Source organism: Pleuronectes platessa, chromosome 3 (assembly GCF_947347685.1).
Source record: "Pleuronectes platessa chromosome 3, fPlePla1.1, whole genome shotgun sequence".
Taxonomy (NCBI): Eukaryota; Metazoa; Chordata; class Actinopteri; order Pleuronectiformes; family Pleuronectidae; genus Pleuronectes; species Pleuronectes platessa.
This window is the reverse complement of record NC_070628.1, coordinates 1,951,600-1,977,751: the sequence shown is the minus strand read 5'-3', so window position 1 is coordinate 1,977,751 and position 26,152 is coordinate 1,951,600. Positions and strand designations below refer to the sequence as shown.

Below are 26,152 nucleotides of genomic sequence, written 5' to 3'. Positions count from 1 at the left end.
TCCCTATGTAATGGTGTGTTTTTATATTTCAGCTAACTTTAAAAACCCTGCAGAAGATGACGACGTCGAAGTAAATAAGAAACGAGTCTATTTGAAAATGCAATAAATATTGTGTATTAACGTAATGGAATATGTTAATCATAGTTATTGATCTATTTGATAAATTTAAAAAGAGAAGCAGGAAACCGACCCGATCTGAACGTGACAATAAACAATAATACTTCATAGGACTGATAACCTTGTCCTCTGGCCCCAACTCACATGAAATAATATATATCATAACAAAATTAAGCCAGAACGTTGCAATTAATAATCTGTATTTTCAATGAACCTAATTAAACACACACAGCACCTGGACGGGTGCACGCAAACAAAGTCTGGAAAGTGAACACAACCACTCAACTTTACACAAATCACACACATCAACACTTCCCCCAAACCCCAGGTTCACACAGAACAACCCCCTGACGTCACTTCCCCCCAGTTAGAACATTCAGATATAAAGAAACAAATATATACACAATAACACAAACAATAAACAAATACAGATGGAGATCCCTCATCCTTATAACTTAAGGCTTCTGACAGATAAATATGCACAGACTATAATAAATGCAGAGGATCAGTCCTCCAGAACACATTGAGCAGATAAAGTGCACTAAGGTGACCTTTACAATGAAAACACTTGAGAGGTTTATATCTAATACATTTTAAAGAGTTAACAGCAGTAAACATTGGGATGTCACTACCACCTCTAAGAACAGCAGACATTCTGAATCTGAGAATCTAGAGAATCAAACACAAAGTTGTGTTGGTCTGTTTCTCACATGGAACCTGAAGGTGTTTTATTAACATCATCACATCTCATTAAAGAAAGAAGCTGTCATCAGGTCTCTCTCCTCCACATCCTGAAGACTGGCCCGAGATCTGCTGCTCCTACATGAGCTCTTCTTCCTGTCCACGAGTCACCTGATCGCTGGATGAGCTCCAGTTGTTTCATGACTCATCATCAACTGAAGTCAAATATGGTTTTAATTAAATCCTCTTCAGTTAGATAATCTCTGTTTAGTGCTGCTGCTAGTTAGAGGTGAAAGTGAATGATGATTCAGCAGATTCTCTCTCTCTCCCTCTCTCCCTCTCTCTCTCTCTCTCTCTCTCTCTCTCCCACTCTCCCACTTTCTCTCTCTCCGGAATCAAACACGTCTTCATCGTGTTCACATGATGAAGACGTGTTTGACTCCAGAGTTTCTGAGGCTCATTTAAACATCTTGATGAATCACATTGTACGGCTCAGTCCCAGTAGACGCTCCCAGTCAGGACTCAGTGTTAAAGTGAAGATCTGGATTCATGATCCCAAACCGTCCATTATTAACTAAATACATGATCCTAAGTTTGTTATCTACATCATAACATCACAATAAAACATTAACTGTGAACCAGTTCATCTTCATGGGTATGAACTGGACTTTGAACTGGGTGGTTTCAAGAGTGAACTGGTTCCACAGGGAGCAGGAGCATGAGAACAGGGAGCGGTCAGACTCCATTTTCACCTGGATGAGCAGAAGGAAGGAAAGTGAGCAGGTGAGTGTGAACACAACTTTCTGAAAGTTTTCCCGTCTCACTCTCACACCTGCTGTTAACATCCGTCTGCTGATCACATGACTCTAAGTTTGTCAGTTCACACCTGGTGACAGACGTCATGTGATCGGATCCCAGAGACAGATGTGAACAGCAGGTCTGGATCAAAGAGCCTTCAAAGGACTAACTAACAGAGTTAACTCACAGCTTCACTTTTTATCTTCATCTGTTCATCAAGTGTTTAATAACACAACGTGTTTTCACAATCATACGTTACAGCAGTGGTCACCAACCAGTGGAGAGTCTTCACTGTGGATCCCAGTAAAGCTCTGGACTCACTGGCTGAGGTGTGAGGAACATCGACCTGCAGAGCCAGGTACACACACACACACACACGCACGAACACACACACACACACACACACACACACAGGTTTTGTGTGAGTTTTAAAGTGAATATAAAGTTGAAGACTTGTGTTTGACCTTCATTTGGGCACAAAGCCATAGAACTGAGTGGAGATACAGAGTGCTGCTTCAAGCTGTGACTGATGTGCTCTTAGTGTTACTGTCTATAAAGTTCTGTAATTCATTTCCAGCCTTTATGACGTGAACATGATACTAGATGTTGAGTTTGAGGTTGAAGGACACATGAACTTTTACAATCTTGTATTCATTAACTTTAATGTAGTTGATTGGTTTGAGTGGAGATCAGGAAATGCTCAAGTTGCAAAAATACTTTGCTATTCAATATTTGTTTGTGGCTCTGCAGGTTTATTGATGGATTTACAAATGACATAAACCAATATTACATGAAAGGGAACTTTATTATTGTGCTTGTACAATAGTACACCTCCACCCCCTTATTGGCTGGTACTATATGAATATGATTAATTTAATAATGTTCTAAATGAAATGGTTCAGCTGGCTGAATAAATCGAGTGATTGACTGAAATATCTAAAAATAATAGAGGCTTCCTGAGGTTACTTGTCAGGAGAGAGAGAGAGAGAGAGAGAGAGAGAGAGAGAGAGAGAGAGAGAGAGAGAGAGAGAGAGAGAGAGAGAGAGAGAGATTTGATTTTTGAAGCCTTTATTTTCTAAATTTAAACAAAACTACTGTCAATGTTTCAATGGACATGTACAATATCAGAACAATACTAAAACCTACCTAGAAAGTAATATTAAAACTTAAAACATCATCAACCACAGAACACACTACATCATTAAAACACCATTGTTTGATGAAGCCATCCATGTCCTTCATTTCTTTAAAAAAACTAAAATCTACCCACACTCTTGCTTTCAGCAGCGAGATAAAAACAGGAAGAGCTTCTTGTCCTGTCCTGTCCTCCACATGACATTTTAGCTTCTCCTACAATCCAATTTAAAAGTTTCCATTTGCACTCATTTGTTTTCCTATACCCTACTCCTAAAATGAAGGCCTTCTTACTCCACGTCTCCCCAACACTGTCTCTGCCTCTCCACAAAAAGGACAATTGCACATGAATGTTGGGTTGAGGATAGATATAAAACCGTTAACCGCAATGGCTCCGTGTAAAATCCTCCACTGCAGGTCACCAGTCCTCTTTCTTAAAGGTGGTTTGTATAAAACCCTCCACACCGGTTTGTCATTGATGCCCAGATCCAGTCTCCTCCTCCACACCGTGTCAGGCCTCACATCCAGCTTGCTCCTGTTCAAGGTTAAAACACAGCATTCATACATGGCTTTTCCTTTTGCTGTGTACAGGTCCATTTGTTTCCAGTCTGTTTTATTTAAAAAAGGTCCTGAGAGCCCACCCAGATTTGGATTAAAACCTAGCTCTGGAAAAGGGTCGCTGTCATCAGGGGTTTCAATTCCATCAGAGTAATCCTTTCCACCTCCTCGTCCGTGAGTCTTTTCATCCATTCATTCCGAATGCGTTCTGCCTGACGCCTGGAGTTCTGCCCGATGAGGGATGCCACCGCCGGGATGTCTGTTAGTCCAGGACCTGCTGCATTGACGATAGTCCTCAGGGTCACGGCTCCGGCGGTGCACAGCATGCTGGTGAGGCCTGGTGTGGAGCTGCTCTGGACATCCAGCCTGGCTCCATTGATCAGCGGCTCTTCTAAAAGCCAGTGCAGAGAGTTTGTAGGTTCCAGCCTTATCCATTTAAAAAGACTCCATGTCTTAAAAAGTGACTGATAAAAAGTAGATAATCCATACAGTTTAAAAAGCTTAAAATCCATTAAGAACAGTGGCATGTCTAAAACCAGCCCAGTTGTCCCCCTCAGGATGCTGCTCATCACTTGTCTCCAAACAACATCCTGTGGACCTACGAGATACTTCTGTAAAAACTGTAATCTAAAAGTGGATATTCTGCTCTTGATGTGCACCAGCCCTTGCCCCCCCCACTCCTCCGTTGGTAAAAACAACACACACTGTGGCACCCAGTGCAACCTGTCCCAAAAGAAGTCTGTTAAAATGGCTTGTAATTTCTGTACTAAGCCTTTCGGTGGTTCCAGGCATGCCAGCCGATGCCACAGAGCAGAAGCCACCAGGTTGTTGATGATCATTGTTCTGCCTCTGTATGATAGCTGTGGCTTCAGCCATTTCCACTTGCTGAGCCTCCCTTGCATTTTCTCAGCCACACCCTCCCAGTTCTTCTGAACCATGGACTCATTGCCGACATAAACCCCCAGGTACTTGAGACCGTCTCTCCTCCACGTTAACCCCGCCGGGAGACTGGGTAGACCCCCTTCCCAACTTCCAACTGCCAGCGCTTCACTTTTTCCCCAGTTCACTCTAGCCGCTGACATGGTTTTAAAATCACTGACGATTTCCCCCAGTTCTTGGACGTCCTCCTGATTTTTTACAAAGACTATGATGTCGTCTGAATATGCTGATAAAATTTGGCTTTTTTAAAAATCATTTCAAATCAACCCTTCAATCTTAGCTCTTATCTTCTTTAGCATTGGTTCAATAGAAAGTGTGTATAACATCCCTGAGAGCGAGCAGCCCTGTCTCACCCCCCTGTGCACTTTAAAAGGTGCACTCAGGCCTCCATTGATCTTCATTACACTCTCAATGTCCTGATACAAAACCTTGATCATCGCTTTGAGACCTGGGCTGAGGCCGAACCTCTCCAGAGTCTTCCAGAGGTACAGGTGCTCAACCCGGTCAAAAGCCTTTTCCTGGTCCAGAGAAATCAGACCAGTTTTTATGCCTAATGAACTAGAGAAGTCCACAATATCACGAATCAAGGACACATTGTCCAGGATAGACCTACCAGGCACACAGTAAGTCTGGTCCTGGTGTATCACTTCCTCCATCACCTCCCTCAGACGGTTTGCCAGCACTTTGGACAGGATCTTATAGTCTGTGCACAGCAGCGACACCGAAAGCCAGTTCTTGATCTCCTGAAGGTCTCCTTTCTTTGGCAGGAGAGTTATCACTGCCCTCCTGAAGCTTATCGGCAGCACCAAGTCTCTAAAACTCTCGTTAAAAACAGTTAAAAGATCTTCCCCCATCTCGATCCAGAACTCCTTAAAAAACTCGACTGGAAGGCCGTCGATGCCCGGGGCCTTCCCCCCCGCCATGCTCTGCAGGGCCGTGTAGAGTTCCTGCATCGACAGGGGGCCGTCCAACCCAGCGTTTGCGTCTTGGGGGACTTTGGGCAGCTCTCCACAGAAGGATTCAAACAGGGAATTGTTCTCAGTATATTCAGTTTCGTACAAATCCTTATAAAAACTCACAGCTCTCTTCCGGATATCTTTGCTCTCAATGAGTTCTTCCCCTTCAGGAGATCGCAGAGTGTGGATGATTCTGCTTTGTCTGTTCCTCTTTTCAAGTCCAAAGAAGAATGTCTCTTGTAACATTGAGGGTATACTGCTGGCAGAGCTGCTTTATCTCAACCTTACCACAGTCCCACCACAGCTTTAAAGAAATAAAATCATTCTTTCTTTCTTTAAAACCGCTCCAAAAAAACTTAAAAACATCCTTAAAATGAGCATCACATTAAAGAGATGTGTTAAAATGCCAGTAGGCGCTTCTAGACTTTAACTTAGAAATAAAAACTTTGCACACAACCAGCGCGTGATCCGTAAAACCAACTGGGAGTATACTGCACTTTCTGAAGATGCTAAAATTATGTTCCGGTCCAACCTCGCCATGGAAAAGAGATCCCCTCTGCAATGAGTCCATGTGTACTGTCTCTTACTGTCATTCATCCTTCTCCACACATCACACAGATCGTGGGCCTGCAGCAGCTGTCTCAGTGCACTCTGTGAGGCTCTGTGGGGCTCCAGGTGGTTCCTGTCTAAAACATCATCTTCTGTACAATTAAAATCTCCTCCTAAAAATAAAAAATCATCCATCTTAACCTTGCTTACCGCCATGTCTAAAACCTTTAAAAAACAGACTCTGTCAGGTCCTGAGACCGGCGCATACACATTCATAAAAACAAAATAAAACTGCTCGACCTTTGCCCTCACCACCGGGAGTCTGCCCTCCACCACCTCCTCCACTTCTAAAGACTCTGGTGTGAAGCTCCTGGAGAAGACGATGCCCCCCCACTGGTTGTGCTTAGGTGGCTAAGGACCACCTGCCCCTCCCACTCTCTTTTCCAGTGGTTCTCATTATTAGTGTCACTATGTGTTTCTTGTAAGAACATCACTTCAATCCCTTTCAGCTTTAATTGCTGGAACATCAGAGACCTCTTCACAGCATCTCTGGCTCCGTTTATGTTCAACGAACTTATGTTTAAAAGACTCATATTGAAAAATATAAGAAAAGCACAAAAAAAACAGGACTGATTGATAATCAGGATGCACTTTATTCATCATCATCATCATCATCATTGTTTGTCTGTTGTTTAATTCTCTGAACAATTTTCTTGAGTCTGTATATCTGGTCAGTGAAACCTCCTCTGCCTTTGCTGCTCATGTGCAGCCGGGCAGAGTTTGAAAACTGCTCTTTATCAGAGAAGTAATCCTCTAACTTCAAACCCTTCATGTTTTTTGTTCTCTGGAGAAACACTTTCATCTTCCCCGCACTGTAGCTTCTTGAGCTCTTCTGGCTTCCTGCCCTGAAGTCGGAGGATTCACTGTCAGCAGAGTCGGTCTCCATGCCGGACTCAGACTCTGCTGCTCCTCTCCCTCCTTTCTTCACTGTCCCTTTCTTAGCTTTGGAGGTTCCACTGTCGCTCCTGGTCTTTCTTTTTAGACGAGGAACTTTGAGCACCTCCTCGTCTCTCTCCATGTCAATATCACTGACTTGGCCTGTCTCCTTCTGTTCCCCCTCACCTGCCTGAACCGCCTGTTGGACCACCTCTGTCCCCTCTTGTCTTTCCTCGCTCACCTGCTCTGCCTGTTGGACCACCTCTGTCCCTCCTCACTCACCAGACCCTCTTTCGGGATCTCCCCTGTCCCTTCCTCATTCACCTGACCCTCCTGTTGGACTCCACTTGTCCCCTCCTGTCCCTCCTCACTCACCTGACACTCCTGCTGAACCCCCCCTGTCCCCTCCTCACTCACCTGCCTCTCCTGCTGAACCCCCCCTGTCCCCTCCTGTTGTTCCTGAGTGTCAGCTGTTTAAAGAGGACACCCTTTTGCTTGGTGTCCCTCTTTCCCACAGCTGAAACACTTTGTGTTGTTTGAAGACACAAAAATCACATAATCAAACTCCTCCACTCTGATCTTGAACACCAGGTTCAGATCCTCAGTCCTGTTATTAAGAATCATAAAGAGATGTCTTCTGTGGGACACCACGTGTTTTAACAGCGGGGACTTGCATCCTGAGGACACTTTCTTAACCTGAGACACGATCTTACCGTGTCTCGCTAATTCTCTCAACAACGTCTCATCTCTAATGAACGGAGGGACGTTGGACAGAGTCACTTTTACCGCCGGTGTGGCGAGAGGCAGAACAGACACGAACGCATCGTTCACTTCAATCCCGTTCGCCACCACCGTGTTCACCTTCTCTACACTGTCCAGAAAAATGACAACCGCCTTGTTCATCCCTGCAGCGGACTTCACGCTGCTGTTGCCGACCACCCCCACCCCCCCCACGGCCAGACTACACTCCTCCTCGGAGCACCACCACCCCCCCCCCCCCCCCCCCCCCTTGCATCTTTTTCACAATAAAACGATTTAAAAAGAAATTAATTGATTCAGTCGACAGAAACGCTGGAGTGCTTTTATTTTGAAATGGGTAGGCCAAAGGAAGTGTTGCAATTATTTGTGTTTGTGACGTTTTCAACAGATAAACATTGAAACTGGTGAGAAAGATCATTTCACTGTGTTCTGCTGTAAACTGAGCAAAGAACCAGAAGGAAATAGACCAGACCTTGAATATCTAGAAGAGCAGCGTGGCCTGAACCACAACTGAGCCGCAGCCGGTGCAACATGGACGAGGACACTTCAGAGCAAGTTGGACCCTCAACCACAAAGTAAGAGACCTGCTACAAACATGTGAAGCTCCAAACTGAATCCTCAGAGAATGAACCAGTGAATGATGTGTTCTGAATAAAAACATGTTTGTGTTTGCAGAGGTCAGGACCACAGACTGAGAGCAGAGTCTCCAGGGTCCAGCTGTCTGTCTCTGAAGAGTGACCGGTCCATGAGAGAACCTCCTTTCTTCAGTAAAGAACCTGGACCTTCACACACAGAGTAAGAGACTGTTTCTACTGGGACCTGCTCTGAAGAGGATCTAGTTTCCTCTAGTGTGGCCCCTGCATTAGGACACAGCTTCATTGAAGTTGGTGACTAATCTCTCAGAATCACTCAAAGAGCTCAGACCTCCACCAAGAACCAACACGCTCCTTATGAAACCACTTTGAAATCCACTAGAGACTCATTTGGATTTGGATCTGCACCAAATTCCACACACTGGTAAACATCAGTCCTCTGAACATGTCTGTGAAAGAGGAACCCCCCCCCCCCCCCCCCCCCCGATCTGGTTAACTGACCACAACCTTCCACCAAGTTTACTGGTAATCTGTAGTTTTTTATAATCCCACTAACGAACCAACCAACACACAAACATACTGGGTGAAAACAAAACCTCCTTGACAGAAGTGATGACAACCTGTGACTGTGACATGTGAGTTATCAGGACATGTCTTCACAGGGAGAGGAAGAGGAGTCATGTTTCTGAGGAGGAGCAGTCGTCCTGCTGTGCTTCGTGTCAGGACGTCCTGAAGGATCCAGTCTCCACCAGCTGTGGACACTGGTTCTGCAGACAGTGCATCACCTCATACTGGGACCAGTCTGGTTCTTCAGGAGACTCCTCCTGTCCCCAGTGTGGACAAAGATCCAGAACAGGAGCTGGAGGTCAGACAGCCGGTCAGAGCAGCACTGTACATGTGTCTGCTGATGTCTTCACTTCTGACAACAGCACATGTGGTTTTATTTTGTTCCTTCAAACAGCATCAACATTTAACATCGTTAGAAAAGCAGAAAGTTAAAAAGCTTTTATTTTCTGTAGTTTTTCTGTATCTGATGAAAACAATCAGCAGATTCTCAGATTCTCCGTCACTGACATTGTTTCAGTGTTAATTTTGGCAGCTATTTTTGATTTAGTCTTAGTCTTTTGATGAAAATGCATATTAGTTTTAGTCACATTTAGTCATTTTTATCCTTCTTAGTTTTAGTCTAGTTTTAGTCACATTTTATAGCCACATTAAACTCCTTGGCTCCCCTCTTCAGGCCCAGGGACCCTGTGTTGTGTCTAGAACTGCATAATAGTCCAGCTTGCAGTACTTAGATTGTCCATTAGATATCCCTACCAGCATAGGTCTATAGCAGGGGTCGGCAACCTTTACTTTCAAAAAGAGCCATTTTACCCCCTCTTCCCCCAAATAAAATGCATCTGGAGCCGCAAAACATATTTGATAACAAAGCTAATAAAGTTTAATATAAAGTTATACTATACTAAACTATAGTTTGTTGCATTTACGAAATTATAGAACGACAATAAAGAAAACTCTTGACATTTTATTGCTATTTGTACCTGTTACAACAAAGGAAAACACAGAACACTTATGAAGAGAAGAAAATACACAGGCAAGTGTCGGCCTACTTTGAAATAAATTAAACATAGAACTTTTTAGGGCTATTTGAGTCCTCCCCATATTTGTGGGAAATGTATGAAATAAGAAGTACCCTATTTTGAAATAAATAAAAACATATAGCTGCAGCCTAATAGCTTAAAAATATATATTTAGTTGTATATGTGAAAACAGAAAGTGAGAGCAGGTCAGACTGGAGGCGAACACAGAAACTGAAGCTCGGTACAAACCACCTGCAGCTTCTGCTCTGATGAAGAAGCTGCTGCGCTGATCTCTGATCAGCTGAGACCAGAGAAACTCTGTGTTTTCACTGTTTCCACTCTTACAGTTTTTTTCGATTGCTTAAACACGATTTTCAAAACAGGGCCCGGTGTTTCAAACACTAAACACAATCAGCAGAACACCTCAGATCCTTTGCAAAACTAAACACTCTTGTAAAAACTATACACTTATTTATCAAAACCATATTTTTTTACCATATGAAACACACACGCTTCATATTACTTAATTCTCTTTGAGCCAGTTACACACTGCTGTTGCTAACCTTAAACACTTTTAGCAATTCCAGTTCTCAGTGATTAGACTACTGTAAGTGAAGTACTCTGAGAAAGTGCAAATATACAATAAATTCACCAAACACTACACAAGACCAATGCTGCAGACTCATGAAAATTGAATTTATTTCTCCCCATATCCCCAAATCAGTCAACATGTCAACATGGAGAATCACAACAAAACATGTCCCAGTTGTCATTCTACTACAGGAGTGTGCATAACACTGTAAGCTCGACAAATATCAGACAAGCAGAACATTCTGTATCCAGTAGAGTTTCAATGAGGGGTACCTGAGCCTGGGGCTGGAGATCGTAAACCCTCCACCGCCATGCAGAGAAAAACTCTTTGATTTGGTTTAGAGACGGAGAGTGTGGTGGAAGGTATGGTACTGTAAACTGTGGATGGTGTTGAAACCAGTTCTGGACCAGAGCAGAGCGGTGGAATGACCCATTGTCCCAGATGACAATGGATTGCATCTGGTGCCTGTGATTTACTGCTGTGACGATGTTGTGTAATCGGTCCAAACATTTGAGAATGTGAGGTGTGTTGTAAGGGCCCACGTTGCCCTGGGACATGGATTATAGCCCCGTGGACAATGATATTTCTGCCTCTCCTTCTTGATTTTGTTTTATGAACTCTGCCTCATCTATGTAAATGAATTCATGCGATTTCCTCATCCATCTGTAAAACTCTCAGAAATACAGTGAAAGACAATATTGTGTAGTTCAGCATAGGTCTGGAATACAGTACATTTACATTATGAAAGTTGTGTGTGCAGTATGCAACATCACACACAACATCATTACTAATGCCACAGCCGCAGCCTTCTCCTCTTCCGTGGATTCCCCCTCTCACCCTCACTCTTCTTCTTTTTTGAGCACAAGCTCCATTTTGGTTGAAAACAGGTGAACTCAGCTGCTGCATTTTTAAAGTGCTTAAACCTGATTGGTGTGTCTACAATTAAGCTATCATGTGTTTGAACACCTGATGGCTGTGTTTAACCAATTGGCTCATAGGGTGGTCATTTGACAGGCAGTGCTTAGGAATTGCAAGGAAGTGACATCTTGATATCCTTCTGTGTTTAATGTATACAAGTGTGTTTAGTGTTTTGCAGATCACTGTGTGTATTGTTTTGCAAAAAGTGTGAAGCTGACATTGTGCTTATAGTGGTGCAGATCTGGGCCCATGTTCTGCTACTTGAGTGTAAGGTTGGATAATTGTGTAAAACTTTTGAATTTAGTGTTTATGCAATCGTAAAAAACTGTAAGAACGAGCTCTGATCTTGTGTCTCTGAGCGAGTGAGCGGAGCCTCGGGGCGGGTGCGCTATCTGGGGCGCACACACACACACACACACACACACACACACACACACACACACACACACACACACACACACACATACACACACACACACACAGACACACACACTCACTCAACCGCTCCTGATACTTCATGACGGCCTGATACGATGATGTTTAAAAACAATTATTGTGACTTAGTCAACCACCAACATTTTCGTCTCGTCTTCACGAATATTTTTCGTCATAGTTTTCGTCAATGAAATTAACACTGCATTGTTTCTTGTCTTTCAGCAGATCGTGGTCTGCAGGAGGTTTCAGATGAACATAAGCTCAGTGTGAGGAGGAGATGTGAACATGTGACTGAAGGAAGTGATGAAACAGGAAGTAGAACCCTCCTCAACAGGATCTACACTGAGCTCCACATCACAGAGGGACAGAGTGAAGAGGTTAATACTCAACATGAGGTGAGGCAGCTTGAGACGGCTTCCAAGAAGAAGATCCTCCACGACACTCCCATCAAGGTCCACGACATCTTTAAAGCCTCCACTGACCAGCAGAGCAGCATCAGAGTCGTCCTGACCAACGGCGTCGCTGGTGTTGGAAAAACCTTCTCGGTGCAGAAGTTCACTCTGGACTGGGCAGAGGGTTTAGAGAACCAGGATGTGGGTCTGCTGGCTGTGCTTTCGTTCAGGGAGCTGAACCTGGTGAAGGACCAGCAGCACAGTCTTCTCACGCTGCTCCATGTTTTCCATCCAGCGTTACAGAAGCTCACGGCAGAGACGCTCGCTGTCTGTAAACCTTTGTTCATCTTTGACGGCCTGGATGAAAGCAGACCTTCTCTGGACTTCAACCACAGGGAGCTTGTGTCTGAGGTCACACAGAGGTCATCAGTCAACGTGCTGCTGACAAACCTCATCCGGGGGAATCTGCTTCCCTCGGCTCTCGTCTGGATAACCTCCAGACCTGCGGCGGCCAATCAGATCCCTCCTGCATGTGTTGACAGGGTCACAGAAGTACGAGGCTTCACTGAGGCCCAGAAGGAGGAGTACTTCAGGAGGAGATTCAGTGATGAAGAGCTGTGCAGCAGAATCATCTCACACATCAAGACGTCCAGGAGCCTCCACATCATGTGTCAAATCCCAGTCTTCTGCTGGATCAGTGCTACAGTTCTGGAGCACATGTTGACCACAGACCAGAGAGGAGAGCTGCCCAAGACCCTGACTGACCTGTACTCACACTTCCTGCTGGTTCAGACAAAGAGGAAGAACAACAAGTACGGTGAGGGACATGAGACGAGTCCACAGCAGCTGACGGAGGCTGACAGGGACGTTCTGCTGAAGCTGGGGAGGCTGGCACTTAAACATCTGGAGGAAGGAAACATCATGTTCTACCAAGAAGACCTGGAGCGGTGTGGTCTTAATGTCACAGAGGCCTCGGTGTACTCAGGAGTTTGTACTGAGATCTTCAGAAGAGAGTGTGTGATCTTCCAGAAATCAGTCTACTGCTTTGTTCATCTGAGCGTTCAGGAGTTTCTGGCTGCAGTCTACATGTTCCACTGTTACACCGAGAGGAACACAGAAGAACTCAAGAACTTCTTGGGAACATATGGGGAGGCAGACAGTACCTTCTCCCTGGATGACCTCCTGAAGAGAACCATGAAGAAATCCCTCACCAGTACAAATGGTCATCTGGACCTGTTTGTTCGCTTCCTTCACGGCCTCAGTCTGGAGTCCAACCAGAGAGTCTTAGGAGGCCTGCTGGGTCGGACAGAGAACAATCCAGAGATCATCCAGAGAGTCATCAACAACCTGAAGGAGATGAATAGTTATAACATTTCTCCTGACAGAAGCATCAACATCTTCCACTGTCTGACTGAGATGAACGACCACTCAGTTCATCAGCAGATGAAACAGTTCCTGTCGTCAGAGAACAGATCAGAGGAGAAACTCTCTGAGATCCATTGCTCAGCTCTGGCCTACATGCTGCAGATGTCAGAGGAGGTTCTGGATGAGTTGAACCTGAAGAAGTTCAACACATCACACCAGGGTCGATGGAGACTGATCCCAGCTGTGAGGAACTGCAGGAAGGCTCGGTGAGTCCAGACATGATCAATAACATGTTCAATCAGTGGAGATGAGTCGTTCTTCAAATACACTCAGTGTGTGTGTGTGTGTGTGTGTGTGTGTGTGTATGTGTGTCATTGTGTGTGTGTCAGTGTGTGTGAGAGTGCGTGTGTGTTTGTGTGTGTGTGTTTGTGTGTGTGTCTGTGTTTGTGTCTGTGTGTGTGTGTGTGTGTGTGTGTGTGTGTGTGTCAGTGTGTGTGAGTGTGCGTGTGTGTCAGTGTGTGTGTGTTTGTGTGTGTGTCTGTGTTTGTGTCTGTGTGTGTGTGTGTGTGTGCGTGTGTGTGTGTCAGTGTGTGTGAGTGTGTGTGAGTGTGAGTGTGTTTGTTTGTGTGTTTGTGCATGTCAGTGTGTGTGAGTGTTTGTGTGTCAGTGTGTGTGTGTGTGTGAGTGTGTGTCAATGTGTTTCAGTGTGTCAGTGTGTGTCAGTGTGTGTGTGTCAGTATGTGTGCGTGTGTATGTGTGTGTGTGTGTATGTGTGTGTGTGTGTCAGAGGAGTTTTTAACAAAGAGGGGATTTACCATGGTGTGTGAGTGTGTGTGTTTGAGTGTGTGTGTGTGAGTGTGTGTGTGTGTGTCAGTGTGTGTGTGTGTGTGTGTGTGAGTGTGTGTGTGTGTGTGTTTGTGTATGTGTCAGTGTGTGTATGTGTTTGTGTGTTTGTGTGTGTGTGTTTCAGTGTGTGTCAGTGTGTGTGTGTCAGTATGTGTGTATGTGTGTGTGTGTGTCAGAGGAGTTATTAACAAAGAGGGGATTTACCAGGGTGAGGGTCACATGATCACGTTTTGTATGAATGTTGTGTTTTCTGATTTAATTCTCACAGATTTGATATTTTCTTTAATTACAGACTCAGTGGTTGTGAACTCTCAGTGACTCACTGTGAAGTCGTGGCCTCAGCTCTGAAGTCAGACCCCTCACATCTGAGAGAACTGGATCTGAGTGGAAGCATTCTGCTGGATTCAGGAGTGAAGCTGCTGTGTTCTGGACTGGAGAGTCCAAACTGTCGACTGGAGACTCTGAGGTCCTTAAATCCTTCTTCACTTTCATACTTTCTTTCTTATTGGGTCATTATTTATTTAAATTGTCTCAGTTCTGCTCTGCTCACTGTCCCTCAGTCATCTGTCACTCACCCAGCCTGTCAGTCACGTCCACCTCATCAACTCCATTCACCTGCACTCACCTGCTCCTGATCACTAAGAAAGTGTCAGTAAATAACATGTGGACTGAGGCCGAGCACTCGTCCTCCTCAGGTTTTCAAAATAAGACACATTCTGATTGAAACACGTTGGACAGTTGATAAGTATAGAAACAAACAGGAAGTGACATCAGGAGCCATCCCTACTTTAAACAGTGTTTAATTACACAAACCTGCTCAGTGACCAACACACAGAGAAGAAGCTGATGAATGAAACAATGGTCCAACATGACTGATCTGATATTTATCTTCAGGTCACAGACTGGACTGAGGTCAGCAGCATGTTGAGAGTCTGTGTTGACATGATGATGATCCACAACAACAGGAGGACACATTCTAATATTCATATTTCTTTATCCAGGTTGAGGTGCTGCAGTCTGTCAGAGATCAGCTGTTCTTCTCTGGCTTCAGCTCTGAGGTCAAACCCCTCTCATCTGAGAGAACTAGATCTGAGACACAACAACCTGAAGGTCTCAGGAGTGAAGGAGCTTCTTGATCTACAGCAGAGTCCAACCTGTCGACTGGAGACTCTGAGGTCAGTAGATGGTTGGAGTCAGTCCACGCTGCTTTCATCAGTATGTTACTAAACACAGTCAGTATCACAGATCCAGGGTCTGTGCTACCAAGCAGGATTTGTGGTCATCAGGTTCACTTCAGGTTTAGTTTTTTCAGTTCTACGAAGCTCGTCCACTTCTTAACGAGGTAAATCACCATGGGAACTTTTGATGAACGGCTAACCTGCTCCAGGTTAAGTTGGAGATCAACCAGTATAGAAGCTCCGCCCACTGACCACAGTGACTCTACACTGTTGTGTGGTGCACACTCTCCTTAAAGGGACGGATAAGGGAAGTTTAAATCAACGTCTGGTTGGTTCAGTTGATCTCTAACTCACCCAGAACATCTCAATGTCTCCAGACTCATCCTGTCCCCAAAACACCAGAGGACCTCAGTCAGCTTCCTGGAGACAGGTATATGTGTTTATATTGAGTAGTGATGTCAGAGGTTTCCACCACAGAGTGTGTCCTCAGAGACAGTGAGACAGTGTGTGTCTTCTTGTCTTCCTCTCGTCTTGTTGATAAACAACAGATTCAGATCTCGTGGCCTCGAGTTATTTATCCCGTTCACACGTTATTATGTCGTGGTCACGTAATATATTTTGACCAGATGCCACCAGGGGGCGCTGTTACTTACACAAGCTGGACCACAGCTGACAGCCTCACACGAGGGACAGAGACGGTGTCGTCTTCATCTGATCTAAGACAGTTTGTCCTCTCACTTCATCAGTGAAGAACTGATCAGGTGGATCTTTGTCACAGCTCTGAGATCAGTGGGACTGAAGCCTCTCCTCATGACATGGTAACCAGGAGCTCTTTATACAGAGCAGAACCTCTGCTGAGGTCCATCTGTCTCCTCTGGTCCCAGTTTGTCAGAAGCAGATGTTCATCAACACACAGTGAAACATGGCTTCACCTGTAACAGCAGTAAATCCACCTCTCAGGTGTCCACTCTGCACTTTGACATGCAGAGGACACACACTGAGCTCTTAGCGTGTTCATTCCAACACGTGAACATGAAGCAGAGAGGAAGCTGCTCCACCTCTGAACAGGACTGAAGTCCCTGCTGCTCTTTCTACTGGATGAGCTGCATCACTGACTCACAGCTGATGAAGTGAGTCTCTGTGACACTGATGTCTTCTTCTCTCAACAGGTGGGAGGGGGAGTCTGAGTGGACTGACTGGAGGTGAGAGTGAAGAGGACAGTGTGAAGAGGACAGTGTGAAGAGGACAGTGTGTGTGGACGGAGGCTGAGCTGTGTCCTGAGGATCCAGAGGCTGAAGCAGCAGCAGCTTGTGTGTAGTCTCCAATCTACACAACCCCTAATCTGCATGTGTTTGTGAGATGAAGCCGGAGCACCTGGAGAAAACACGGGGAGAACATGCAGACTCCACACAGGAAGACCCCATCTGAACCGGATTCAAACCAGCAACCTTCCTGCCCCCATTGTGTTTATTCACATGAAGAATGTGTTTATAGAAATGACACAACACAAGCAGAATATATAAACCCTCTATAAAGAGTCACATAGAGTGTGTTTAAGTTTGTCTTTATTATTGTCCACCTTTGTCCCTCAGTATGTCTCCATGTGTGTAGAACCACATTCTGTGTATATGTTTGTTTATGATCTTAAAGTTCCTGGATTCACGTCACAAATTGATTTAGTTCAACACAAAGTTCAACACATTGAAATCACTTTGAGTTTAAAATCAGAGTTTTGTCTTTGACACAAAAGATCAAAACTCTGGACTTAAAAATGGGACGTTTTCATTTCTGCATCAGGTGCAGAGCGGTGGTGGCTTTTCTACTTTTGACCCACAGGTGGCGCTGCAGTATAACAGCAGCACATCCCAGTCAAAGCCTTTATATTCAGTCTATGAGTCAAACACATGGATCATTTCCTCTGTGACAAACCAGATGTAACGAGAAGAAAAACATCTCAGAGAGAAAAGTTCTGTTTCTACTTGTCTCTGCTTTAATGCTCAATAAACATCCTTCCACCGACTTCACTGGAATCATGACTCAGCTTTTCTTTCCTCTTCAAACAAACTGGTGGAAACATCTCGTCCTTGGTGCAGGTACAAGAACAAAATCACCAGTTTGACTTAATGGAAACAACCACCCTGTCCCTCTCCGTGGGGGGGGGGGGGGGTCCTCTGCTGAGTCGGACCGGCCCATCGACGCAGCAGACAGCGGAAGGTGTTGGTGTTATTAACCCTGTGAGTCCCAATGTGTCCTCAGAGCTGTTTATGAACGATCAGGGGACATGTACTGGGACAGAGTTTTTATATATTGAACAATTCAATGTTGAAAACTCAGTAATTTCTGATAAAATCTTTTTTGAATTCTTGTCCTGTTCTCAGACAGCAGAACATTACAGATCTGATTCTTTGATGAGGCTTTATGGTTAGTTTATGGGTGTTGCTCCTCTACTATGGTGCTTATATAGAGGACAACACTTGAAGGAACACTGGTATAATCATTACAATTGTTATTTCATTCATTAAGTTCTTCAATGATACTGAAACAACCCTTAAGTTATTTATCTTTGTTTGCAGGTAAATATATATTTGTGTCCCCTTTAGGAGTAAGAGGAGGTATCCACCCTTTAACATATCAATATTTATTATAATATTTAGTGGCTTTTGTATATACAGTATATACATATAGATCCATTTATAGTCCCTGATGCTGTCAGAACACCTGAACACAAGAACCTGCTGAACGTTGCATCAGTAAAGATACAGACACTGATTCACATGTTTTTATCTCATTACACCAGGATCACTGGTCTTATTATAAAATCTGTAGAACAGAGAACTTCTGTCTCTCGTTTCTTCTTTATTCTATTCTCCTTGTTTTCATGTTCATGTGCAGCTCTTGCGCCACCTGCAGGCAGACGTCACCACTGAGTCTGATTCTCTCAGTTAATGAGGAGTTTGTTTTCAATGTGTTTCTCTATAATTTGTTTAAGTCTTGACCTTTTAAGTAAAGAGCCTTGAGATTATGTTTATTAGGATTTGTCGCTATACAAATTCAATGTTATTGAAATTTCTCATCTTTCTAATTGAGACACATTTTTCATTGTATTTAGTTTGACATTATTCCCATTAACTTTGTCCCTGTCTCCTCTGAACATGTAGAAACTGTTTAATCTGCTTCAACTGTTCCTAATGTGGGAGAAACCATTTGGAGGGGGCAGACCACCTCACACGTCTGGAACAACATCTTCAAAGTGCTGATTCTGGATTGTTCTGCTCCAGGTGACACAGATTCAGTCCAGAGGAATCCAGCAGAATAAAAACAGACGCAGCATCAGGTTCCCTTTTCCCCGACAGGAAGACATTTATTTGAATTTATTTCAAATGATAAAAACAAGGGTTGGTTAACATGAAATGACCACAGGTTGGTTTCTTCTTGTTAGAGTAGAGACAAGGTGAGAACCTGAGGAGACCAGCGTGACGCCTCACCTGTGGGTCAAGGTGAACGCACACGCTGGACAGGAAGTGGACTTTCATTTGTCCTTTGTGTTTCTCGTGTCCATCAGCCACCAGGTTCCCTCGTTCACCCGCCTGCTGGATGTTGTTGTTTGTAAAGAAACATGATCCCCAAAGTTTATTCTTGTTGACAAAGTGTCACACGTCCGTTCAGCTCCTTCACCCTCATGAGGTCACACATCCAGAGAGTCTGCTCAATGTTCACCTCTTCACCATCTCTCTTTCCTATATTACAACCTTTTTACAACATCAAAATAGATCAACAACTATGATTAACATATTCCATTATGTAAATACACAATATTTATTGCCTTTTCAAATAGACTCGTTTCTTATTTACTCTGACGTCATCATCTTCCCCCTAAGACAAAATAAATCTGAATAAAAGCACTGGTACCGCGGAGAGAGACAACAGATGTGTGTAAGGCAAAGACCAGCAGGGGGCGCCACATGGCTGAGAACGGAGAGTCGGCCCTGAACAAGCTCTTCTTCGTGGTCACTTCTCCTGCTTGGTCTCTTTGAATATGTCATTAGTGTTTTAAAGTCAAGCTAAAAGCAAAGTGTAGTGAAGAAGCTCCATGTTCTTCAAACATCTGGCCCTGAAGTGTTCCTCTTGTTTCTGGTTCGCTGCTCCCAGCTCCAATCTGTACAAACTGCAGAGCAACTTCCCAACAGCGCCTCCTGTGGCCACGTCGTGCTTCTCCCACTGGCCACCAGCAGCAAGGTCCAACTGGGGATTCTGAACAGAGTGGAGATCTAACACGGACTTCCCTGGAAGAGGAAATCCACAGAAAGTGATAACTGATCCCTGATCAGCTCCTCCACAACTCTGCAGCTAAATATCATCAAGACACGGTCCAGAAGAGCAAAGAACAATTCAGCCTCGGACCCAGAGAGAGACGCTGGCTACGTGAACGACAGCTGGTCGCACACATCAGCTTCCTCCTGTTTCACATCAATGTGAACGGGATCCTGATGTGTCACGTGCATGAATGAGCCTCGTGCACAGTGTCTCAGTGGAGCAGATCAGCTCCTGTGCAACATCGAGTGAAGATGGAAATAAAAACGTCCCCAGATGAAGGAGAGATGAGGAAGAAGAGAAGCAGGAAACCGACCCGATCTGAACGTGACAGTGAACCAGCAGTGAGGCTGAATGTTCCCGTGATTCATCTCGTCCACGATCCAGAAGAAATGATCTTTCTATAGAAAACCAGTGTGGAGACATTCCTCTCTCTGCAGCTCACCTGACTTCACCTGCTTTTGGCCTCTGACACGAGAGGATCTAAACGCAGCCTCACCTGCACAGCTGGAATGACTCAGACAACCCCCCCCCCTCCAAAATAAAAGCATCAACCAGCCCCTCATCAGTTCTGCTTCAACACCTCAGTGGGATTCATCTGCTGAAAACTCAGTTTCCATTCGTAGCGTTGATTCTTTCTTTCTCTCCCTCGCAAATTAATTCTGACACCAGAAAAACAATTAAATAAACAAAACAAAAGATGTTATTCAGAGTTATGAAAATCAGCATTGTCATCATGAATATGCATTTTAAAAAGGTGGAATGCACAGAGTGGAAGCGTTGGGAGTTGGGTCCTGATCTGTGGTGTGGAACAGAGGCTTCTGCTTCCGGTCAGCAGGAAGTCCAGGTGTCTCAGTCGTGAGGCTGGAGACGGCTTCTCGTCTCCGAGTGTTTGTGATTCTCTCGTGCAAAGTGAGAAAGTGACTCCGAGTCGTGTCCCACCTGCGTGCTGTGGTAGTGTTCACTCTTTTGGCCACTGTGCTTCTGGCTGCTGGTTTGATGTTAGTGAATGTGTGTGTTTAGTGTGTGTGTTTAGTGTCGAGCGTGTTTGTGATTGGAGTGCGTCTTCACCACTCCCTCCTGACCGTCCACCGAGTCGGCTGACTGAGAGTTCAAGTCCTGAGCTGAGGCCCGTTCACCTCCCGACCGGCGGCGCTGGAGGGGCTCCTCTCATCATGCCTGAGGGCAGAGAGACAGAGGTTACTCAAGGTCGGAGCTGGTAAAGATCTGCATCCAAACTACAAACTCATCTGAAAACACATTGTACAGATTCACCTGACTGATGGAAGCTAAAGATCAGATATGTTGTATTTATATATAAATATATATATATGTATATGTGAGTACTTTCTGCTCCACCAGGTCTCCACTGACTATGATGCTGCTGCAGCCGTACCCTTGTTGTTTCTGCTGGGGTAGACCTTGTTGAAGGGCCTGTACTCCTCCGGAGGTGGAAGCTCTTCCATCGGGTGGAAGTTGAACTTGGATTCAAAATCATCTGAGGGAAGAGAAGGAGGATTTTTAAGAAGAGGTCGATCATTTTAATTTGTGTTACCACTTGAAACTCCGCTCAGCTCGACAACTGTTGTGTTCAACTGCTTCTCTCTCTCTCCTCACATGACTTTGTGCTATTTATTCTATATTTATAAAGGTTACTTTTACGTCAGTGCAAACTAACACTGAATCATAACTTGAAGACAAAAAGGGAAACGGGACGTGGGGGGGGGGGGGGGGGTGTTCTGAGAGAAAGAGGGAGATGGTTTTCAGACATGATGAAGCAGCAGGAGAATCTCTGAGTCATCAAAACCCTCCAGCACATTCCACTGAGGGGTGGAGTCCAGGAGGAGCAGGCAGGAGGAGCATGCAGGAGGAGGAGGCGGGAGGAGGAGCTTGTTGGAGGAGGAGGCTGGAGGAGCATGCAGGAGGAGCTTGCAGGAGGAGGATGCAGGAGGAGCATGCAGGAGGAGCATGCAGGAGGAGCAGGCAGGAGGAGTATGCAGGATGAGCAGGCAGGAGGAGCAGGCAGGAGGAGTATGCAGGAGCAGCATGCAGGAGCAGCACGCAGGAGGAGCATGCAGGAGGAGCATGCAGGATGAGCATGCAGGAGGAGCATGCAGGAGCAGCACGCAGGAGGAGCATGCAGGAGGAGCATGCAGGAGGAGCAGGCAGGAGGAGTATGCAGGAGGAGCATGCAGGAGCAGCATGTAGGAGGCGCATGCAGGAGGAGCATGCAGGAGAAGCACGCAGGAGGAGCATGAAGGAGGAGCATGAAGGAGGAGGAGGAGGAAGGAGCATGAAGGAGGAGCATGAAGGAGGAGGAGGAGGAGGAAGGAGCATGCAGGAGGAGGTGGAGGGAGGAGGAGGCAGGAGGAGCAGGCAGGAGGAGGAGGTGGAGGGAGGAGGAGGCAGGAGGAGCAGGCAGGAGGAGCTTGCAGGAGGAGCTTGCAGGAGGAGCATGCAGGAGGAGCCTGCAGGAGCGGCATGCAGGAGTCAGGACAGGACACATTGGTTCCTGCTCATGTCTCAATGTCCTCGTTGTCCCAGTGGACATCTCAGTCCCTGTCCACTCAGACTCATAATAAACTGAGGAGATCCCGAGTGGACGATGTGAGGAGCAGGTGTCACAGTTCTCTGTGCCCCTCCTCCTCTCTCCTCTCCTTTTTCCCGCAGGTGCTGCTCGTCTCACTAGATGACCCGGCTCACCAGGCGCACCTGCACTCATCAACTGCTCCCTATATCTGCCCTGGCTGAGCACGGAGTCATCGCCAGTTCGTCCTTGTCACTACAGTGGTAGTTTCTCGTTCTCGGCTCATAGTCATATCCTCCTGTGGTTATTCTCCCCGTTAATCCTCTTGTCTGTTCTCCTGTCCTCCAGTTACCCCGTCATCCTGCTCACCTGCTTCCCCATTCCTGCTGAAGAACTCCCGGAGCCATCAGCACCCCGTCTATCCACCTTGTCCCACGTTAAATAAACACCATTGAACGCACCACCTCAGTGCTCTGTGTTTTGCCTCCGCTCTGGGGTCCACCCGTCGCGTATTGTAACAGCAGGAACACAGACGTTTAGTTTTCCAGTAAAACTTTGACTTCACTTTGGGAAGAACCCACAACTGTGCATCTATGAACGTTTCCTTCCTCCTGAGTTGTTCCAGTGCAACAGGAAACTGACACGGCTCATTTGCATGGCCTGTAGCAGGATGGACGAGGATCGACGGCCATTCATCACTGTCGTCTGACGCGTCCTCAACATCAACACGTCAACAAATCCTGAGACTCGAGGATCAAACAGAGACGAGGACGACGGGAGAATCTAAACTCTTCTGTGTCTGTGAAGAGAAACCATGGAGAAGCAGAAGGAATAAGACCATGCTGCTCTGTCCCCACTCACCTATGATGGACTTGGAAGAGGAGAAGTTGGAGTGGCCGTTCCTGATGGGCGGTGGAGGTGGAGGAGGTCCGGCCGGGGTGCGGGAGGAGGTGGAGGACGAGATGGAGGAGGAGGAGGAGGAGGAGGGAGGAGGAGGTTTTCCCACTCGGTTGAGGGACTCTGAGATCGCAGAGCTGTTGACACGGTACGGGGGGGGGTGGAGGAGGAGCGTCCCGACCTCCGTTACGAGATCCGGAAGGAGGAACCTGGGGAGCTGCGTGGACAACACACACACACACACACACACACACACACACTGATGTTCCTTCTTTCCTCACACAGAGCTGAAGCCTCTCAGGACAGACGCAGTGTGAACATGAATTAATAAACTCACCAGAGACCAGTGGGACAATGAGCAGTGAAGTGAACAGAGTCTTGTCCATTAATGTGCAACAACCAGTCCAGTCGTCAATGGGAAATTAACTCAGTCCAGTTTAATCATACTGGGTAGTTGTGTTAAACAAATAAACTGTTCAATCACATAAACTGTGGCTTCTGAATTTAAACATCAGGTCACGTTGTAACAGTTCACTTTGTTTAGAATGTGAGGGGACGTTACCTCCGCTCTTCTGAAGGAACACGTGGATCTGTCACTCTGTGTTCGGGGCCGCCGCCTGAACATCTTACAATAAACAATAATACTTCATAGGACCGATAACCTTGTCCTCTGGCCCCACCTCACATGAAATAATATATATCATAACGAAATTAAGCCAGAACGTTGCAATTATTAATCTGTATTTTTAATGAACCTAATTATACACACACAGCACCTGGACGGGTGCACACAAACAAAGTCTGGAAAGTGAACACAACCACTCAACTTTAAACAAATCACACACATCAACACTTCCCCCAAACTCCAGGTTCACACAGAACAACCCCCTGACGTCACTTCCCCCCAGTTAGAACATTCAGATATAAATAAACAAATACACACAATAACACAAACAATAAACAAATACAGATGGAGATCCCTTATCCTTATAACTTAAGGCTTCTGACAGATAAATATGCACAGACTATAATAAATGCAGATGATCTGTCCTCCAGAACAGATTGACTGAGCAGATAAAGTGCACTAAGGTGACCTTTACAATGAAAACACTTGAGAGGTTTATATCTAATACATTTTAAAGAGTTACCAGCAGTAAACATTGTGATGTCACTACCACCTCTAAGAACAGCAGACATTCTGAATCTGAGAATCTAGAGAATCAAACACAAAGTTGTGTTGGTCTGTTTCTCACAGGAACCTGAAGGTGTTTTATTAACATCATCACATCTCATTAAAGAAAGAAGCTGTCACCAGGTCTCTCTCCTCCACCTCCTGAAGACTGGCCCCAGATCTGCTGCTCCTACATGAGCTCTTCTTCCTGTCCACGAGTCACCTGATCGCTGGATGAGCTCCAGTTGTTTCATGACTCATCATCAACTGAAGTCAAATATGGTTTTATTTAAATCCTCTTCAGTTAGATAATCTCTGTTTAGTGCTGCTGCTAGTTAGAGGTGAAAGTGAATGATGATTCAGCAGATTCTCTCTCTCTCTCTCTCTCTCTCTCTCTCTCTCTCTCTCTCTGGTCCTGGAGTTGTCCACATTTTAACAAACTATTGACGGATCAGACCGATCTCAAGGAAACACGTCTTCATCGTGTTCACATGATGTTACAGTTTATAACAATAATGATAATGAGTGTATTTATATACACACACACCCAGAGTCATGTGATTTCCAGTAACTGCAGAGCGGATTGAAACACAGACACACACACAAACACACAGACACACCCAGAGTCATGTGATTTCCAGTAACTGCAGAGAGGGGGAGGAGCCTCCAGTGAAAGTGAAAGTGTTCAGACTCGTTCTCACTTCAAGGAGCAGACGGAGGAGACGTGAAGTCTGAGGCTGGTGAGTGTTCAGCAACATTTATATTATTCATTCATATTATTTCACTGTCAGTGTTTTTCACTGGATCCAGAGACAGATGTGAACAGCAGGTCTGGATGAAAGAGACTTCAAAGGACTAATTAACAGAGTTAACTCACAGCTTCACTTTTTATCTTCATCTGTTCATCAAGTGTTTAATAACACAACGTGTTTTCACAATCATACGTTAAAGTCACCTGTGTGTGTGTGTGTGTGTGTGTGTCTGTGTGTGTGTGTGTGTGTGTGTGTGTGTGTCTGTGTGTGTGTGTGTGTGTGTGTGTGTGTGTGTGTGTGTGTGTCCTTGCTGGGACAGGAAAACAGTAAGTGACGCAATTCCCTTACCGTAGTACGTCAAGAGAGAGTGAGAAAAAGAGAGAGAGAGAGAGACTCTTTTCCTTCCTGAGGTTTCTGATGTGATCACTGTATTTTATTGATATACACCACATACATAACACATACACATATTGACATACACCAAATACATAACACATACACATATTGATATACCACATATATTCCTTATACCTTTTTATTACATTCTGTTGATGCACAGTCAACACTTTATATCACACATCCCAGCTCCCTGTTTCAATTCACACACACACAAAGTACAACACCAACAGCAGATAATGGGGAGACCTTGGCCCACAATCTCTCCCAGACAGCACACTGACGCAGCTGCACTGACACAGAAACATTATCACCTCTGGTAACCACGACAACGGAGAGCACGTACGACATCTTCATCACGCGTCATTCCAAGAGGATGAGGCACTGTCCCGTCTAGATGCAGCAGCCTCCATCTAGTTTCGACCAATCCAAGAAGAACCCCTGTCACGCCCAATATATCAATATATAATCTATGTGCGCACTCTGTTTAAGCGTCTTTCTTCCTGCGCAGCCTTCTGCATAGAACTAGAGACCCATGCATGTTCAATTGCTGGACACCGCGTTTTCCTGACCTGTGACCTCTGAATAAACTTGCTTAATTTCAACTTGAGAACGACGACTCCTCTCCTTTGATTTCCACCCGCAACAATTTCCTTGTTTATAAGAAGTCCTGTGTACTCAAATAAATACCAGTACTACAAACTATGAAGCCCTGCATCTATGCAGGGTCGGCTACAGGAAATGTTGCAAATATTTGTGTTTGTGACGT

General features: G+C 45.3%; 3 protein-coding genes across 6 annotated transcripts in view; 2 read left to right on the top strand and 1 right to left on the bottom strand.

The window, feature by feature from the left end:
- The first annotated feature begins 1,506 nt into the window (after positions 1 to 1,506).
- The window catches only part of LOC128429870 (NLR family CARD domain-containing protein 3-like), a 33,554-nt gene continuing 8,908 nt past the window's right edge, over positions 1,507 to 26,152 (top strand). For 2 of the 4 annotated variants that reach the window (XM_053415739.1, XM_053415724.1), the window contains exon 1: positions 24,901 to 25,313. The gene's annotated coding sequence lies outside the window, so the exon portion shown is untranslated. Of the gene's footprint in view, positions 1,582 to 24,900; positions 25,314 to 26,152 lie in introns of those variants that run through there. The other 2 variants (XM_053415733.1, XM_053415748.1) reach the window with 2 other exon arrangements.
- LOC128429915 (NLR family CARD domain-containing protein 3-like) lies at positions 3,144 to 17,348 on the top strand. Its single transcript, XM_053415805.1, has 9 exons — positions 3,144 to 3,274; positions 7,816 to 8,002; positions 8,103 to 8,222; positions 8,683 to 8,885; positions 11,771 to 13,571; positions 14,444 to 14,617; positions 15,046 to 15,063; positions 15,153 to 15,326; positions 16,499 to 17,348. Exons 2-9 carry the CDS (start codon positions 7,959 to 7,961, stop codon positions 16,533 to 16,535), a joined length of 2,571 nt encoding a protein of 856 aa, XP_053271780.1. The 5' UTR covers positions 3,144 to 3,274; positions 7,816 to 7,958; the 3' UTR covers positions 16,536 to 17,348.
- Positions 18,660 to 23,689, bottom strand: LOC128437489 (WAS/WASL-interacting protein family member 2). The gene is made up of 4 exons (XM_053419667.1): positions 23,627 to 23,689; positions 23,029 to 23,281; positions 21,037 to 21,138; positions 18,660 to 20,819 (listed from the first exon to the last, which is right to left on the bottom strand). Exons 1-4 carry the CDS (start codon positions 23,687 to 23,689, stop codon positions 20,776 to 20,778), a joined length of 462 nt encoding a protein of 153 aa, XP_053275642.1. The 3' UTR covers positions 18,660 to 20,775.